This window comes from Pinus tabuliformis, chromosome 9 (assembly GCF_031772625.1).
Source record: "Pinus tabuliformis cultivar Carrire ecotype Pingquan chromosome 9, CPIR1, whole genome shotgun sequence".
Lineage (NCBI taxonomy): Eukaryota > Viridiplantae > Streptophyta > Pinopsida > Pinales > Pinaceae > Pinus > Pinus tabuliformis.
In genome coordinates, this window is record NC_142307.1 from 741,220,162 (window position 1) to 741,239,232 (window position 19,071).

General features: G+C 41.2%; 1 protein-coding gene across 4 annotated transcripts in view; it reads right to left on the bottom strand.

Annotated features, from left to right (window-relative positions):
* LOC149150832 (protein RRC1-like) overlaps positions 1–19,071 on the bottom strand; it is a 235,550-nt gene that overhangs the window by 33,695 nt on the left and 182,784 nt on the right. For all 4 annotated transcript variants that reach the window (XM_089445554.1, XM_089445553.1, XM_089445552.1 and 1 more), the window contains exons 6-7: positions 15,775–15,887; positions 15,412–15,480 (exon numbers count right to left, since the gene is read on the bottom strand). In XM_089445554.1, coding sequence (XP_089301680.1) covers positions 15,412–15,480; positions 15,775–15,887 — 182 coding nt within the window. The remainder of the gene's footprint in view (positions 1–15,411; positions 15,481–15,774; positions 15,888–19,071) is intronic.

Consider the following 19,071-nt stretch of genomic DNA (forward strand, 5'->3'; position numbering starts at 1 on the left):
TAAGCACTTGGTTTAATTTTGGAAATTCATTTGTTTTTTTTTACATGCTCATGTGTGTTTTACTTATGCATCTAATGATCTCTGATTGAGTATTTCATACAAATGAATTTTTGAATTTAAAGGTGTTTTATTCCAGCATTTTATATTTCAGTCCATTGTACATTTCAGCGATTATTTGTGCAGAGTTTACATTTTGTAGTGCTGGTATAAGTCCCTGCTTTCACATTTGATCACCACCTTTCTGAGCGTTAAGTTAAGTAACATTTCAGACATTTCAGAAATAATTTTAGACCCTCATTTAATTAAAATTAACCAAGTCTCTACATTTCACATAGTTTTAAATTTTGCATTTGCATATGAGACAGTGGAGCCTTATCAGCAGTTGTTTCCCATCGTTCACTTCAACCTTATTTTCTTCGCAATATAGTTGACTCCACAAGGCACTGGTATCATTTTCTTTAAATCATTTTGAATCCTTAAAATCTTGTGCAATCTAAAACAAGTATCGGTTTCTCAACTATGTCTCCTACGTTGGTTGGTTCCCAACTAATCTTTCATTTTTCCATTTCCATAGGGTCTACCTCCCATAGTCTGCTATTGGGAGACAACTCAAACAGAGTGATTGGGGATCATTGTGATCTGAATCGTTGTCGCAGTGCCTAGGCATTCTATGCGACAACAGGAAAGAATCGAATTAGTGGAAGTAGGGGTCCACAAGAGGCTAAAGGGACCCAAGGTGATAAAAGAGGAAGGAGGTCTCATTTTGCATGATCTTCATCATTTGACAAACAAACTTACCTTTGTACGCTCTGCTGCTTAGCGAGTCTACTGGGTGTTTAGCCACGAGTCTTCCTCAAGGGAGATTCAACCTCTACTTCGGGGGACTATCAGTGCCCGTCCTAGGGAGGTTGTTCCACGGAGATTTCGGGGGTTCTATCATTAACAAACATTCCATCCAGCCACGCAGAGGAGGAGACTGCGTATTTTCTGTGCAGCCAGAAACACGCATAAGAGTATTGAGCCAGCCGGGAGGTCCCTAGCTTGCTGGGAGTTCTGGGAGCTAGAAAGGTTGTTGGTTGAGGACATTTTTAGTGAGTTTTGCAGCCAACCAGTTAAGGGTTACAGCAGTACGAAATTCTGGGCAGAGGGATTGCGCAAAGGCCTCTTGTAGTGAATTCATGGTGCTTAGGAGAGCAGTCATCTGGGCCATGGATCATCAGAGGAGCAAGTAGTCAGTCATCACATGTGAACTCAGCATTCTTAGGGTGTTTTCAGAGGGATTTGCAGGCTATTTCCTGCAAGTCAAATTTGGCGGCAGCAGCTCGAGAGAGGCTCCAAGGAGGCCGAAAATCCAAAGTCAAAACCAAAGAAATTCCCTTCTGGGTTTTTCTGAGTTTTGTCTGAGAAGTCTAAGGCTGAAAGGATGTAATTTTTTGGGTGGTTTTGGGCATATTCCAACAGGTCAAAGTTCAGCAGGACAGCAGTTTTACTGGGACAGCTAGTGCAGAGTGGTGCAGCAATTGGGCAGCCTTCAACTCAGCTATTCCATCACCTGGGTTTGGTCCAACTTGTCCTTCAGACAAGCCCAGGTGCACCATCTCATTTATATTGTACCTATGCTCTCAGATTTTATAATATATGGCTCAGCAGTTCCAGATTTACAGTGTTTTATGGGTGTATAATGCATGTTTTTAATTTTATGTTGTTGCATTATTTATTTGTTTAGAATATCACTCATATTACCACTTAGGAACATTACAGTGGTATCAGAGCCTAGTTCTTGGCTCAGTTGTGGGGTTGGTTTCCTATGAGAGGAGAAGACCAGGAGAACATCACTTACCAGAGGCAGAGGTACAAGAGCAGAGAAAGGGAGCTAGAAATTACACCAGATATAAAGGAAAGAGGGAAAGCAGTGGCTGAAGAGGAGGAAATGGCAAAGCCCAAGAGCAGGGAGGAGATGGCTTTCGATAGCCTCTTGAGGGCTTTGAGTGACTTGGCCAAGGGGCAGAAAGACATGTTGGAGGAGATCAAATCACAGAACAGAGACAGGGCCACACCTAGAGGGTTTTTGTGTGGAGAAACTTTTGGGGCTTCTCAGCCTTTTGATCAGCCCTCACCAGCAACGCAACGCCCTTCAATTAGTGTGCCAACTAGGGCTACACTACCCTCTTTCGTGCCAATGGCACAAATTGAACCAGCGAGGGAGGAAGACACTCCCTAAATGGGGGATTACTTCAGAGAGTGGCAGGTGATGGACGAAGATTTCAAAGAAGTCCTCTCCTTCAAAGATTACTGCAAGCTCAAGCAGAGTGAAAGGAACAAGGGGTACGAAGGACAAGGGACCCAAAACTATGAGCTACATAGAACTATAAGGAGGATGTATTTCCCTACATTTGATGGCACAGCCAGGGCTTGGGTTGAAAAGATGGACACGTACTTTCAACTCAACCGGATGACGGAGCAGGAAGCCATTATGATGGCAGCGCTGCACTTAGAGGGGGAAGTTGGAAACCCATGACTGGTGCTTTCACGGCCTGACCACTTTGGGGCATGCCCAAATAGTTTCTTATGAGGACTTCACCCGGAGGGTGGTGAAGCGATCTGATCAAAGGGATCTGGAGACATCTTTCAGGGCGCTGACACAACTGCACCAAACAGGCAACTCAGAGCAGTACTTCTCAGATTTTTTACATGTCAATGATGGTCCCGAATCTTTCCAAGGCAAGGAGGGTATACACCTTCATTGAGGGCTTACTTGAGCCTCTGCGTGGACTGGTGAAGTCACGTAGACCCTCTACGCTACAGGAAGCGGTGGTGTGCACCAGAGATTTACAAGGGGTGATCCCCAAGACCAGAGCGCCATTTCCTGCACGGACCCCTTTTCCATGGAAGGGGCATGAGACTAGACCCCCACCACCAAGGACCACACAGAGGAGGGGGCAGCTAGATGAGGAGACACAGAAGGACCTCTGGAGGAGAACGTTGTGCTTCACATGTAGAGATCCCTAGGCACCTGGCCATATAGGTGCACAGCGGGAAGAGCACATTACATTGAGGTCTTTTCTGACAGTGACCAAGAGGACGAGGTGGATCAGGATTGTGGTGGGACAGATGGAGAGATTCTGGGGGACAAAGGGCCACCACCACCACGTCCACAAGGAGGGGCATCTCTTGCCTCATCAAGAGGAGTCCTTGCTTCTTTATGCAGGATTCCTAAGTTTTTGACACTCAGAATCAGAGATACAGTACAGGGACAGAGGGTGTCAGTACTGGTGGACAGTGGGGCTACCCACAACTTCATAGATGCACAGCTGGTCCAGAGGGGCCTCACCACAGTAGAGTTTGAGGGGTTCTTCGTCCTAGTACCAGGTGACCGTACCATCCAGTGTACCAGATACATGCCCTCCTTGATAGTAGTTATGAGAAACTACTCGATGACAGACCACTTCTTTGTGGTCGATGTGCCAAACACCAACGTGGTGATGGGTGTCCAGTGGTCGTATTCCCTTGGGCGAGTCACGACAAATTGGAGGAAACCTGAGATGGAGTTCATGGGGCCAGATGGCAAACTAGTGGTCTTGAGAGGCATATAATCTTATTCGCCTCAAATAGTTTCGACCCACGGGATGGAGGCAGATCTTCGACATGGGGACATTGAATGGGCAATCGAGTTGAGGATCACAGGGGTTGGGGGACAGGCACATTCACCACCAACAAACATACAAGCTCTATTAGATAGGTACGCGGTAGTGTTCGAAGACATTCCGCCAGAGCAACCACCAAATAGAGGGTTTGAGCACACCATTGAGCTGGAGCCGAGTATACGGGCAATCATCACTACTCCTTACAGGCACCCCAAAGCCTATAAGGACGAGATAGAGAAGGACATTCAAAGGTTGCTTGCATTGGGCCATATTAGGCCTAGTTCTAGTCCTTTCGCTTCTTCTGTAGCGTTGATGAAGAAGAAGGATGGGACCCTCAGGATGTGTATCGACTACCAAGCCCTTAATCGAAAGACCCTCAAGAACCGATACCCCATTCCCCGCATTGAAGCGCTGATGGATGAGCTTAGACGAGCCAAGTAGTTCTCTAAGATTGATCTGCGTTTGGGGTACCACCAGATCAGAGTTCGGGATCAGGACATCCTAAAGACAGCATTCTGGTGCCACTATGGGCACTTTGAGTTTCTGGTCATGCCATTTGGACTGACCAACACTCCCGCCACATTTCAGTCTTGCATGAAACATATCTTTTGGGGACAGCTGAGGAGGTTTGTGCTAGTACTTTTTGATGACATCCTGATGTATAGCCGGATGTGGGAGGAGCACCTCCAACACTTAGGGGAGGCATTGCGCATTCTAGAGGAGCAACAGTTTTATGCCAAGCTCTCCAAGTGCAAGTTTGGATTGACGGAGATCCTTTATCTCAGGCATATCATTGGGGCAAACGGGGTGAAGGTTCACGAGGAGAAGATTTGGGCCATTTGGGATTGGCTAGTACCCTGATACGTGACTACGCTGAGAGGCTTCTTGGGCATTTGCACTTACTACGGGAAGTTTGTCAAAGGGTTCTCGCAATTGGCAGCACCTTTGACCGACTTGACCAAGAAAGTAGCCTTCACATGGACTGAGGGAGCACAGGCTGCCTTCGATCACCTCAAGGAGGTGATGAGCAATTGCCCTGTTCTGGCACTCCAGAATTTGTCCCATCCATTCACGGTGGAGTGTGATGCATCAAGGGTAGGAGTTGGAGCCGTATTGTCACAGGAGGGGCATCCCATAGCTTTCAAGAGTCGGAAGCTCCTACCGCATGAGCTGTCATATTCCATATATGACAAGGAGATGTTGGCCATTATGCATGCATTGGCCAAGTTTTGCCAGTACTTGGTGGGCAACCGATTCCGAGTGAAGACTAATCACAACAGTCTTCGACATTTCATGGGGTAGCAGGGCCTCAATGACACGTAGTAGAGATGGGTCAGCAAGGTGCAGGCCTACTATTTTGACATTGAGTATGTGCGGGTCAAGCACAATGTGTTGGTCGATGCTCTATCAAGAAGACTAGCTAGGCTATCTCTCATGAGCATCTGCTAGGATTGGAAGGTTCAGTTGTTGGTAGAGTACTCCAAGGACAGGATGGCATGCGAGGTGTTGGAGGGGACACATGCAGATGAGCGTTACTATGTGATGGATGAGGTCATCTATTACAAGGGGCGCATTTACTTGGTGCCCAACTCGCAGTTGAGGGAGAGGGTACTCCAGGCAGTTCACGATTCACCAGTGTCCGGACACCAGGGGTTCCAAAAGACATACATGGTTGTTCGAGAGCGGTTCATGTGGAAAGGCCTCAAGGAGGACGTGATGCAACACGTAAGGGAGTGTGAGGCCTGCCAACAGAACAAGGGGGAGCTGACCCACCCTACAGGGCTACTACAACCACTTCCCATTCCGAAGGGGAAATGGGAAAGTATTTTGATGGATTTCATCAGTGGACTCCCCACAGTACAGGGGAAGGATTGCATATATGTAGTGGTCGACAGAATGACCAAATTTGCCCACTTCTTCACCATCCCCACTAGATACACGGTTGCACAGTTTACGGAGTTGTTCTTCCGAGAGATTTTCAGGCTACATGGGCTCCCCAAGAACATTGTGAGCAACAGAGACATCAAATTTATGGGTGGCTTTTGGCAAGAGTTCTTCATGTTGGTTGGGACGGAGCTCACTCCTAGCAACAGTTATCACCCTCAGGCAAACGGCTAGTCAACCAATGGTTCGAGGGGTACCTAAGGAATTATGTGACAGGTCAACAGAGGACATGGATTCGGTGGTTGCATTTGGGCGAGCTCTGCTACAACATCACGCACCACATGTCTATTGATATGACTCCTTTCCGTTGCCTCTATGGTTATGATGCACTAACTTTTGTTGATGTTATTTTCAAGGACAGTCGGGCCCCAAAGGCCAAAAACTGGGTCCAAGAGAGCCAAGATATCCTCAAAGCTCTAAAGGATAATCTAGCGACAGCCCAAAATCACCAAAAGCTGTATGCAGATCGGCATAGGATAGAGAGGAACTTTGAGAAGCGGGACTTAGTATAACTCCGATTGCAGCCTTACAAACAGTCTACATTGACACAGAAGGGGGCCGAGAAGCTACAACCACACTTCTATGGGCCCTACAAGGTGACTAGGCGGGTTGGGAAGGTGGCTTATGACCTAGCACTGCCTCCGAGGAGTAGAATCCATAACATATTTCATGTCTCATGGCTGAAGAAGGTGTTGGGACAACAAGTGACCGCAACAGCTGATCTACCCCCATTGGATGATGAGGGCCAATTGGTGTAGGAACCAAAGGCCATTCTGGAGAGCAGGGAGAGGATACTAAGAAGCAAGACGATCAGGGAGTTCTTGGTACGCTGGAAGAACTTACCGGATGAGGATGCCACCTGGGAGGGTGAGCACATACTGGAGCACCCGACTTTGAGATTGCTTAAGGGCAAGCAACATTTGGGAGGGGAGGAGTGAGGACTGTCATGTCTTTTCTCAAATATATTAGTCACGAGGTGCAGCTAAACAATTTTTGCATCATTTTTGGCTTAGGTGGGGGACCCCACACGCAGAACTTAGGAACTATAGGCAATTCGACTTTATTTCTGGCAGCTAGTGGAATGTGGGGGCCACCCACATGAATATTTCGAACTTGGCCAATGCATGCGTTGGAAGGAATCAAATTAGTGGAAGGAGGGGACCCAAGTGATAAAAGAGAAAGGAGCTCTCATTTTGCTTGATCTTCATCATTTGACAAACAAACTTACCTTTGTATGCTTTGCTTCTTAGCGAGTCTGTCAGCTGTTTAGCGACGAGTCTTCTGTAGGGGAGATTCAACCTCTACCTCAGGGAACTATCCGTTCCTGCCCTAGGGAGGTTGTTCCACAGAGATTTCATGGGTTCCAGAATTGACATACATTCCATCCAGCCACGCAAAGCAGGAGACTGCGTATTTTCTAGGCAACCATAAACAAGTAGAAGAGGATTGAGCCAACCGGGAGGTTCATAGCTTGTTGGGAGTTCCGGGAGCTGGAAAGGTTGTTGGTTGAGGACATTTTCAGTGAGTTTTGTAGCCATCCAGTCAGGGGTTACAACAGTACGAAATTTTGGGCAGAGGGATTGCGCAGAGGCCTCTGGCAGCAAATTTGTGGTGCTTAGGAGAGCAGTCATCCGAGCCAAGGATCATCCAAGGAGCAAGGAGTCAGTCATCACAGGTGAACCCAACATTCTTGGGGTGCTTTCAAAGGGATTTGCAGGATATTTCCTACAAGTCGAATTTGGCAGCAACAACTAGGGAGAGGCTCCAAGGAGGCCGAAAATCCAAAGTCAAAACAAGAGAAATTCCTTTCTGGGTTTTTCTGGGTTTTGTCAGAGGAGTCTAAGGCTGAAAGGATATAATTTTATGGACGGTTTTTGGGCACACTCTAGTAGGTCAAAGTTTAGCAGGACAGTGGTTTTACTGGAACAACGCAATGCAGAGTGGTGCATCAACTGAGCAACATTCAGCTCAACTATTCCATCACTTGGGTTTGGTCCAACTTGTGCATAAGACAAGCTCAAGTGCACCATCACATTTATATTGTACCTATGCTCTTAGATTTTATAATATATGGCTCAACAATTCCAGATTTACAGTGTTTTATGGGTGTATAATGCATGTTTTTAATTTTATGTTGCTGCATTATTTATTTGTTTAGAATATCACTCATATTACCACTTAGGAACATTACAGGTGCGAGCTCTTGTAATTAATTCGAGCCTCGGTGTGCATAAACCATAGCGATGGTGTATTAATGCGAGCAAGAGCATGCCATCTCAAAAGAACATACGTGCCACAATATATACCATAGAGACAATTTTTTATCCTTAGAAAAACATATGATGCTCCACATAAGTATATTATCATAAAATGTGAGTCATTAAGCCGTATGTGGGATGCATATGAGCCAACCTATCATTTTAAAAATCCGCCATAACATGCCATTAATACGATCTACTTTTAAATGTGATTCCAGCGATCTTCATAAGAGATTGTCTTAGAGTCAACAACGAGCTTCAGAATAACAAGCCATGAACTCCAACAGAAGTCTGATGCCATAGAAACATAGTCCATGTTGCGAGATTAAGTCATTATAACCACTGCAAGACAGAGTCAAGGATTTCGATGCCTCTGAACCAGGAATTACGATATCATAAAGTCTTGCTACCTCTAAGTAGACCGAGCCAAGAATCACAATGCTACAAAACCATTGTGCGATTTCATCATATGTATGTGAAGCCACTATTGATGTGATCTCAAAGAATTATTGAAATATGTGAACATCAAGAGAAAATGCGACCACATAAATGATCTACTCAACAATATAATATATGAGTGATTGTGAATAGAACGACCTCAAAATTTATATATCGAGCTCCTGCAAATTATATAAACCATTCATGCGGGTTCCAAATATAAACCATAGAGCGGGCTATGATATAATCACAATGCCGCTAGGTATTAGATACGATTCCACTGTAGATATGCAACCACTGAGAATTATAAATCGAGCCCAGAACTTTGTATATTAAGACACTGAAACTTGTGAGGTCAACAATGAGCAGGAAATAGACTATTACATAGATGTGAGCCTAGGAATGCGAGCTTCTGAATCTTTCAGTCGGTGTCTTACGAACCTTTTCACAGAGAAGGTTAGGGTTACCATAAAATATTCATATTATAATGCTCATGTTACAGATCTTCGTATTTCCTCAATTCTTTGATAATGTTTTCCTTCTAGATGCCAACAAAAAACAATCTTTAGGCCTCCTTTGTCAAACCTTTTCTCTGATACCATGTTGAGAAATTGGGAGGCTTACGATTTAGATTAGATTTCTCTTTACATGATAATTACTTGTGAGTTTGATGGCATTTTTATTATTATGTTTTTCCTTCTTTCATCAAGCAATTACCATAATAAAAACATGAAGATCACAAAAGACAAAAGAACACAAGATATAGGCTCCAAACTAGGGCAAAAGCCCTCCAAGGGGAAAACCTAGAAATTCTCTTCTTATAGAATCAGATCCAAGTGTGATATCCAAGATCCATGACCATAGAAAAATACCAAGCTTATAGATACCAAGTCAAACCCTCCTACACATCAAATTCGTCAACAGCAAGAGACCAACAGCAAATCTTCAACAAGAGATAAGATAAGGAAAAACTCCCACAAACCCTTCATCCATTTCAGACATCGTCCCTCCTTTTTCTGCGAAATTTCAGAACCAATCAAGCGAATTGTGTGTGTCCAAATGAGCTCAAATCATTCTCTATTTATATTGTCCAGAGAAGTGCAAATAGACATGTCCTTTGGGGTTGGGCCAACTTGGTATCTAGAGGAGTTTTTGACCCAAATTACATATTTAAAAATTCTTTTTCCTTTTTCTTTACAATAGGCCCAAATAGGACTTTGACTCTTTGACTCAAGAAAACCTAAAAGTATGAAGAACATGCTTATCTAATAAAATAATAATAATAAAATTATTTTTCTTCTTTTCTTCTTTGTCTTTTACATAAAATATATAATGATATAAGTGCAAAGGTCATTATGAAGACCGAACTTAGTTACACTTTCTAACAAGGATGACAGCTTTTGTGTTAGGTTTATTAAGCTTAAGCACTAAAAGTTTGGGTAATGTTTCATGGTTGAATGGATCCTTTGACTTATGGTCAAATATTTCCTGTAGGAGTTGCGTTGGTCCCATCCACTGTTTTACAACTAGGCCGAGTCAACTCGGAAACGGCCTGGTCAAACCGAGCCATTAAAAAAATTTACGACCAGGCCAGCTAACCGGCTAGGTTGGCCGAGTCAACTATGACTCGGCCTAGTCATCCAATGACCAGGCCGAGTCATAGTTGACTCGGTCAACCAGGCCGAGTCCGTATTGACCAGGCCTAGTCATTGAAAACCGGCTGGGCAGCGTAAATCATGAATAATATTATACTTTTGACCATTGAGACAAAACCTTGAAATTCTTTTTACACCAACTTATATAGGAAGTCATGCCCTTTCCAATGAGTATTCATTTACCTCCTAACTGTGTGTCATTGCAGAGATTTTACTTTTTGAAATATGTGTATGTTAAAAATTGAAAAAGGCTGCCAGCCAAGTTGAATAGGCTCACTAAGGCATGTTGGATCCTCCAAATAGACATGTCTCTTCATAGACTCAAACAAGTATATATACCCAACTGAACTTGTCCATTTTAGCTCTGAAATTTTCAGTCAAGAGAGTACAGAAAAAATTGGTTAAGAAGAGGTGAATTGCAGAAAAGAGCAAAGAGTTAAAAAAGGATGAATTTTGGTGAAGATTCTGTGATTGGGATTTGATCGATATACTGTGCAAACCTGAGACTTGTGTCACAAGCATAATTTGGAAACGTAGGACAGAACCTGAGTACTGTTTGGGCCCACAAATCTCACACTTTTTCAGAACTATGGTGTCTTCTGCTTGTAAAACGAATTAGTGGATCTGTGAAAGAATTTAAACCTGTTGTAGCTTGGATTTGTAGTGGGATTTTTTGGACTTGTGGAAGCATTTAAAATCAGATCCGTGGTGACAAAGTTTTGCACTGTGGAGGACATTTTCTTTGAACCATTGAAGCTCAGATCTGTTGAAAATAGTTTGGTCCAATATAGAACATCAGCAGATCTGTGGAGCATCTCTTCTTGACATGGACAGTCTTTTGAAACAGTTTTAAGCAGCCCTTTGAGACAATTTGAGCAGACCTAGGAGGCATTTTGCAGCACTCCCTTGATGTCTTTAGAGCAGCCTTGAAAAGATTCTGAAGCAGCATTTTGTAGACATGCAAGCACCTTGGAGCAGATTTTGAAGGGCTCTGAAGATAACATCTAAAGCAGTATTGAAGTGCCTTGGAAGCCATTACTGGGATAGCCCTTAGAAGATCTCTTGAGCAGACTTGAAAGCTTGTTGGTGCAGATCTTGAAGACTTCTTAAGCAGGACTTCAAGTGATTCTAATGCAAGTTCTTGGGGATGATCTGAAGCCTACCTTGAGTACTTATAGAGGCATCTAGGGGACAGAGCTATTAGCAGAATTTGGAAGAGTCTTTGAGGAATTTTTGAAGGTGTTTAGATCAGACTAAGAGTCGGTTTAATCCTTGTATGACAGTTGACTATGTTTAATCCTTGGTTATTTGTATTTTGTTTTGAGTCTTTGATCATGTATGACAGTTGACTATGTATTGCCATTGGGTACCATTTTGATATAATGGATTGGTTCATGAGCCTACTTTGATCATATGTTGTCTTCCGTCTATATTATAATGCTGTGTGTTTGGAAACATGAATGAAAATCTTTAAAATAATGTATAAAATATTTAAAATTATGTTTTTTTATAAAAAAAATAAATATTTAATGTATTTTTTACAACGACCAAGTCATTGAAATCGACTAGGCCAAGTCATTACCGAATCGGAGTCCTGGTCGGAATCGATCCTCGGCCTGGTCGGAGTCCTGGTCGGAGTCGTAAAACACTGGTCCCATCCACTTGATCATTTCCAGATTCTATCTATGGCTTTCGATGCACCTTGTGAGAATCTTTAGTTTGCAAGCTAAGTTTTCGAAAATGGCTACCCTAACCCCCAAAACGGCGTTTTCGCGTTTCAGATCCAGATCCTGGAACGAAACACTGGAAAAACGCCAGAAAAACATTTTAGTGCCGTTTTTTGTTTTTGGATACGGGACGTTTTCTTCAAATGGCGTTTTTGTAGGAAAAACGTGTCGTTTTAGAAATTTGTAAACGTTTTCTGAAATTCTGAAACATACTTGGAAAAATTTGAAACGTTTTACAGCAAAAAAAGGGTTTTGAAGTCTGCCTGCCGGGAATAGCAAACTTAAAATTGAAAATTGGCTACACGACTAACTTATATAATATACGCATTACGACAACCCCCGTACTCATGAATTTTTTAAAGCTCTCCTGGCATATATTGTGAAAGCAATTGCAATACCAACAAGCCACACAAAAGGAAATTGCAATGTAGATAAATTATAATCTCTACAGGTGTTAGATGGAGATTTCTGTATTTTACATCTACCAATGTTTTTAGTAGACAGCCACTGCACAACACAAAAACATAAACTGATGAGTCTTGTATGGAAAAATGCTTCTATTTTTTTCAGTAAAAAAAACTTGCTTCTATTCCTATCAACTCAGCCAAAAAATACCAAGATGATAAAACAAACTCCATCAGAGTCAATTTCAAGGCAGCTTATACACCACATGTCAGTGTATACTTTAAACGTTTAGTGAATGGTTATTTAATATTTTATGTACTTAGATTATGTTAATGATAGTGCACTAAGTTATTAATAAAGTACTTCAGTAATAATTAAGAATAAATAAAAAATAAGTTATACAACCTCTCTCATCTCTCACGTGTAAAAGAAGTTTTTGAATTATCTTCTCTCTCTTCTAGGTTTTTCCTGTCCATTTCCTGTGTGTGTAAATCTGATGTGAGAATGCAGGCCTGTTGCCCTCTAAGTTCTAACTTGGACCATAAATCAGATCTGAAATTTCTTGCAGATCATTGTGATATTGCTGAAAAATTAGCTTTTATGAATAGGACAGCCAAGCATGAGGTAAAATGAACCTCTGCAAGTGATTTCCAAGAAGGTTTAGGTCATATTGCCACTGAAATTAGTCCATATCAGTGCTGTTTTGAAGAATCAGGAAGGCAAGATAAGACCATCTTAGCCAAGGCCTGATAACAAAATTTAAAATTTTCATCATTTCAAATTTTCAAAACATGAACAAAGAAATGAAATCTGCTCATTGCTATGATATTTGGAGAGGGTTTCGTTGGCTCTTCTAAAGCATGAAACAAATATTTTTCAAGATATTCACCACTGAGATGTGTCATGCAACTGAATTTGGCCTATCCTCAGTCATTTAGCTATTTCAGAAGACAGAAACTAAGAATCACGGAGCACTACAAAATAAATTAACTTGTTAACTGGCATTTGACTGCTGAAAAAGAATCAAGCATAGGCCACCTAGTTAGAGAAGTATAACAAATAACATTAGACTTGAATGTTTATGGCATATGTTCAATTGATGATGATGAATCATGATAGATCATAGATGATAATCTAGATTTTGAAATATGAATAGTAATATGAAATTTTTATTTTTAAAATATATATATATATATATATATATATATATATATCTGTGTGTGTGTGTGTGTGTGTGTGCCGTTTCCTGCCGTATCGTATCCAGATTTTTTGAAAATTTGCTGTATCCGTTTCAAACCCCGTACCTGTATCCGTTCCCGTATCCGTTTTCTGGTAACTTAGTTTGCAAGGTATCAATACTCTGCCATGTTGTTGTCACCCGCCCCACCTTACCCCGGTTGAGCCATTTCATGGTTTGTTGAGATTTTAGGTGGTGTTTTTGGCTGTTTTATTTCCTATCTTTGGGGAGGATCAGTTCCATTCATTCATATTTTGTCACCTGGGCTTGAAGGGGAGGCCTCCCTTCTCTAGGTAACACTAGATTGTGCTCTCATCTAAAGGTATTAATTCTTTTCTTGTTGTATTGCTTCTTTGTTCTATGGTTTCTCCACATTTGTTTTCCATGTATAGATCCTTCAAAGCAATAGTTTCATGTTCTAGGGACCCTTCTTGTCCCTCTTTCTATGGAAAAAGTTGCACATATTCTAGTAATCCCACTCGACAACAAGGTAGCATCAAAATTTGAACGCTATTAAGATAATGGTCCTATTTGCAGGTTTATCGACTTTTGGACACATCTTCCAGATCTTCACAATTGGATCTCCTAGTCTTGGAAATCCTTGTTGCAAGAGGCAACTTACATCCACCCCTATGCTCGAGGCTTATTTGTGGTGGAATTCAATTTAGCAGAAGATGAGACCCAAATCCTTTCGTTTAGCCCCTCGTTCATGAGATAAGTAGCTCTATGCATCAAACCTTTGGTTCTTGTATTTTGATCCCTCCACACAAGTACTTTTCTTTGTAACTAGTTGGGTTGAGCCCCCTGATCTTCTATTGCATTTTTGGTGTCTAGTACCTTTGGAAGCAATTATTAATGCCTTTGGAAATTTTCACTTCATGTCTTATGAGACAGGAAGAAGGTACCTCATGCCTTTGTGAGAATTTGCATTGAAATGGACCTTGCCAATCTTAGTTTTTGCATTGCTCCAAAAGTGTTTACAACATGCTCAAGTTGTGCTTAATGAGATGTAGGGCACACTATGAAATCCTAGCTTTTTGTTGTGTTTTATATTATTTTGGTTGACTGAAATTTGGAGAGCTGACTCCAAATAGGTGGATGCTTTTCCTCAAGATATGTGCTAGAGAAGGTGCATTTCTTATGGAGGTAATTATTTTATGTGGCATTGATATCTTCTACATGGCATGCATGTTGAAGAGTATCAAGCACTAGCATATCATGTGGATCTATCTCGTGGAGAAGCACTAGGCTTTAAAAGGAAGAGTGCTTGACCCTAGGAGCATTAGTACCATGTGACACACCTTAGTTGGTTGAGAACTTGGCTTGAGGGAGTCTTTCTTAGAAGGCACACCATTTTGAAGTTGTTGTGGACCTTGTACACACATGCGGAGGTGCATGTTGGAGCTCTGGAGCCTTTGCTTGGAGAGTGTGCAGCCTTGTTATCAGGAGCAATTGGCAAGTGATGCCTTATCTTGGAGAGCACACCACTTGGGATTTGGTGTCCAACCACCACATAACATGTGAGCACCTTGTGTTGAACGCTCCTCAATTAGGCTAGTGGCTTAAAATTGGGTTGCTTGTAGACTTAGTTCAATTTCTTTTGTTGAACTCCCTGACATATCTCATATAAAGAGAGGAGAGTGTTGTTGTATTCAAGAGAAAACAACTTAATCATTGGATCATTTCTATCTTCTAAGTGTAATTGTCTTTTGATCTTTGTGCTTGTGTGATGCATGGATTGAAACGATTAGGTGAAGACTTAGTGAACTACGGTTTGTGTCAGAATAACCCTATGCAAGACATGGAACAGTTGCTGCATCCTAAATGGTGGGGAGAAATGGGGGGCAAGATATAACAACATCATATTCTGGGTTAGACATCAGAAATAAATGAGTTTAACATATCTCAACCAATTGATACGAAACTAGCTTTGACTCTCAATGCAAATAAAACAAAATTCAATTGCAGCACAAAACTCATCATTGAAATACACAAATATCAATGGAAGTTAAGATATATATCATAGCAAGCGCACACCTCAGTAACATCATGAAAACTTCTTATTTGAACCTATATCAGATGCAGATAACAGAATGCACTTACCACCTCAGCAGCCTGACTTGTCACAACACAAGTTGGAGCACCTGGACCAGACCAAGCCACTTTACCACCCTGCCTTAGGGAAAACATCATAATATCAAGGAGGTGAATAAAAAACTGCATAAACTTAGGAAATCATCTAGCATAAAAATAGTAGAGTTTACACAAAACCTGCAAAACCTTCCAATCAAATACTTTGGCAAAGCTATATTTATTATTTTCTTTTATAAAAGCTTAAAGTCTAGCTTTAATAAACTACAATTAACCTCTCAGGAAAGAGTAGAACTAAATTAACAAGCATCATCTCTAAATAAATTTCTTTGAAAAGAGAATGCAAAACCACATCTCTAAAATTTAAGTACAAACCTCTTTAGTCCTGACAGCCATTTGACCTGGTGGTGGTGCAGGAAGAGCTTGAGAAGGAAGTGACACAGATTTGCCCCAACCAATTCTTAATTCATAGTCATACACAACAACACCTGTGTTGATACAGAATCCAATTTTCAGTATTATTATCTCAGTATTTCAAACTATTGCAGGTGCAATACTTCTCCTGACATGGATTATGGGGAAGTTTAATAATCTCATGGCATTATAGAATATCACAAGATAACACATACTGAGCATTGTTCCTAACAAAAAACAATGAATCAAAAATGAAAACAAGAAATCTCATTCCTCAACTGAATGAGAACAGATAAATAAGAACGAATGTAACTGAAATGAGCTTAATATGTTTTGCAATGCTACTAGATAAACTATTGCACACTTGCATATATTGGCTATATGACAACAATAGTTCTGATAACAGAAAAACAGTCGACTGGACAAGCTGTATGAATCTTTTGAGCTCTATCTAAAATGCTTTTCATTTGAACATGTAGGAAAAACAGTTAAAGAAGATGCACATCCAAGTTAGATATAACAGGCATAGAATACAAAGTTTACAAGGTAAAAATTTTGCAGCTCCATAACTTCATGGATTGAATGGACTGGCAGAAATTGTCAATGGCTCTTACCGATCTGACCTTGTATGTATCATTTTGAAGAAGTAATAGTGGACCTAAAAGGAGCACGTTTTACATTTTTTAGTAATTTTCCAGTTCCAACCCTATGACAGTCACCAGTAATATTCACCAACCTTCGCCCTATTTCAAACTAACCTATGCCAGAAATTGTAAACATCAATCTCACTGTTGTACAGAATCAAGAGGACAACTATCTTCAACTGGTCTATTATTGTGAGTATTTGTTGACTAACTCGTCATCTACAAGTATGACTTGCACCTTAAACAAACAATAACTATTCCTCATAATCTACACATATAAGCAGCAAACTCGGGCAACAAAAACTACTTCTAAATAACTCTCTTTTATTTCAATATGAAACAACTTGGCCTAAAGGTCTTCTCCTGGTGAAGCAAACAACAAGCTCCGACTAAATATTAGTAAGTGTACTTTTCTATTGTGGGATCACATCTTGTTGGTCACAAGACATGTAACCAATATGCAACTATAAACTGTAAAGGCTACTGTTTTGGGGTTAAGCCACCTAAAGCACTATTAATAATTTATCCCAGATAAAATGTACTCGAGACAGTGATATATCTGTTTATGTTCAGAGGAAACCTGCCTCCGGCTGACTCTGTGATGTAAACCTGCAGCATTGATATTCATATAAACATTTGAGGTAAACATGTTGCAGCATTGATATTCATATAAACATTTGAGGTAAACCTGTTGCAGCATTTCATATAGGCTCTTATCATTCCCTCCACTCGTGTGTTTATCTTGTGTGCATGTACTCTTCTAAATCAAACTGTGGTATCAGAGCAATATTATATGATTGTCATTCTCCTTATCCCGAGAAGATTGTCCAAGAAAGGATAGCATTTTTAAGTGACAATGAGGTAGGGATGTATACACCCAAAGTTTGAATCAAAATATAGAAAAAGACAAGAGGCAACACAAGTTAATATATTAAGTGATAACTTTGGTAAAAGTTTGAAAAGGAGTCAACGGAGGCCTGGTTGGTTGGTAAAGTGAAGGTGTGGTTATTTTCCCCCATGTTAACTCCTAGTAATACTTGTGCAACTGGAGGGTTAAGATCCAGTTACATTCCATCACATTGATCCCATTTCATATGCATCCAGAAATCAACATTTGATTAGGACTCCTTCCAGACTCAATTTCATCAGATTTCAAAAGCTCTTATTTTTAGTTTGCTTTTTCTAGTATTTGTATATATAGGGCTGGCATTACAGAGATTATTACATATTCCTGATCTTTGTAAAAGAGCGAGTCTTTCCCACTTTTTGCTTCTTGCTTTTTTGGAGAAACAGCAGGTCTACAATTAGCAGTTTCTATGTATAGCAGGGACAGGTCAAATGTCGCAGGCAGTGGGCGCATGGCTCAAGGTTTCAGTGGATGAAAGAGAAGTAGAGTTAAGATCAGCAAAACCAGGTGGATTTTCAGTAGATGGACTTGTGGTATTTTCTGACAGGTTTCGCATTTCAGAGTTCCAATATTATGTGAAGAGATCATCTGTGATTTCTGAGGCCTTGTCTTGTCAAGCCAATCTGGAGTTTTAGGCCGATTTTGCTGTGGTTATCTTCGCTGGATCTGAGATTATTTTCACTGGATCTAAGGTCATCTTCTGAGGTTATTCTGCCCCCCTGTGGGAGGGCATATCTGGGATCATCTGTTGCATAAGTCTGTGCTGATTTTGGAGAAAATCTGAGACCATTCCTGAGGCTTATTGCGGTTTGTTTTTTGGGCTATTCCATGGCTTGTTGCAGACTGATTTAAGGGCTATTCGGTGACTGTACAGACTCTGTTCTGAGACCTCTTGGTGGAAATTTTCAGCAGCTTCTGAGATATAGTCCTTTGGCTCTACTGAGGCCACATTCGGAGGTCATTTCTCTTAGTTTCTGAGATCTGTCTGTGCGCTATTTCATTCTTGGATCAAGGATCAATCTCAGGTCTCTATGGTGAGGGCAGATTCAGATTTTTCGGTCCTTTTTGAAAGGGTTTCTTCGCTGATTATTTATCAGTAGTGAATGTCCATGGCACAACCACAAAGCACCAAAAAACTGGTCCAGCAAGGCCAGAGATCACAAAAACTGGTCCACCAAAAAGCCATTTATTCAACTTTTAATTAAAATAAAATATATTCATGTACATTCATGCAAATCCAAACCATCTGATACAGGTATGCAAAGTTTAGAGTATCAGATTAGGTTTAGGGTTTGAGAATTTAGATTTATTTAATTATTTTCCGGTTTTTAGGTGAACTTAATTGGCCAAAGAGTGCCTGCATGGTGCCGTATGGAACTGGCTGGTTCAGTTATGGAATTGACCAGTTCAGTCATGGAACCAGCCAGCTCTGTATGGAACCAACCAGTCATTTCTGGTTTGAAAAGCCGATTCTGACTGCAAGGACCAAATGGACTGGCTGGTTCAACCTGTCCCAATCCGGTTCTGATAGTATTGGGTGCAACACAGAAAAACCCAAAGTTCAAGCAGCATCAGAAAATAAGTATGAGTGGTGCAGGTCAACAAATGAGCAAGACAATGGTTATTCCATCAGTCAGCATTAGTAGGTTTGAAATTGCAAAAAAGACATGGTTCAGGCAGCACTACCACATATAATTGCAAGGCAAA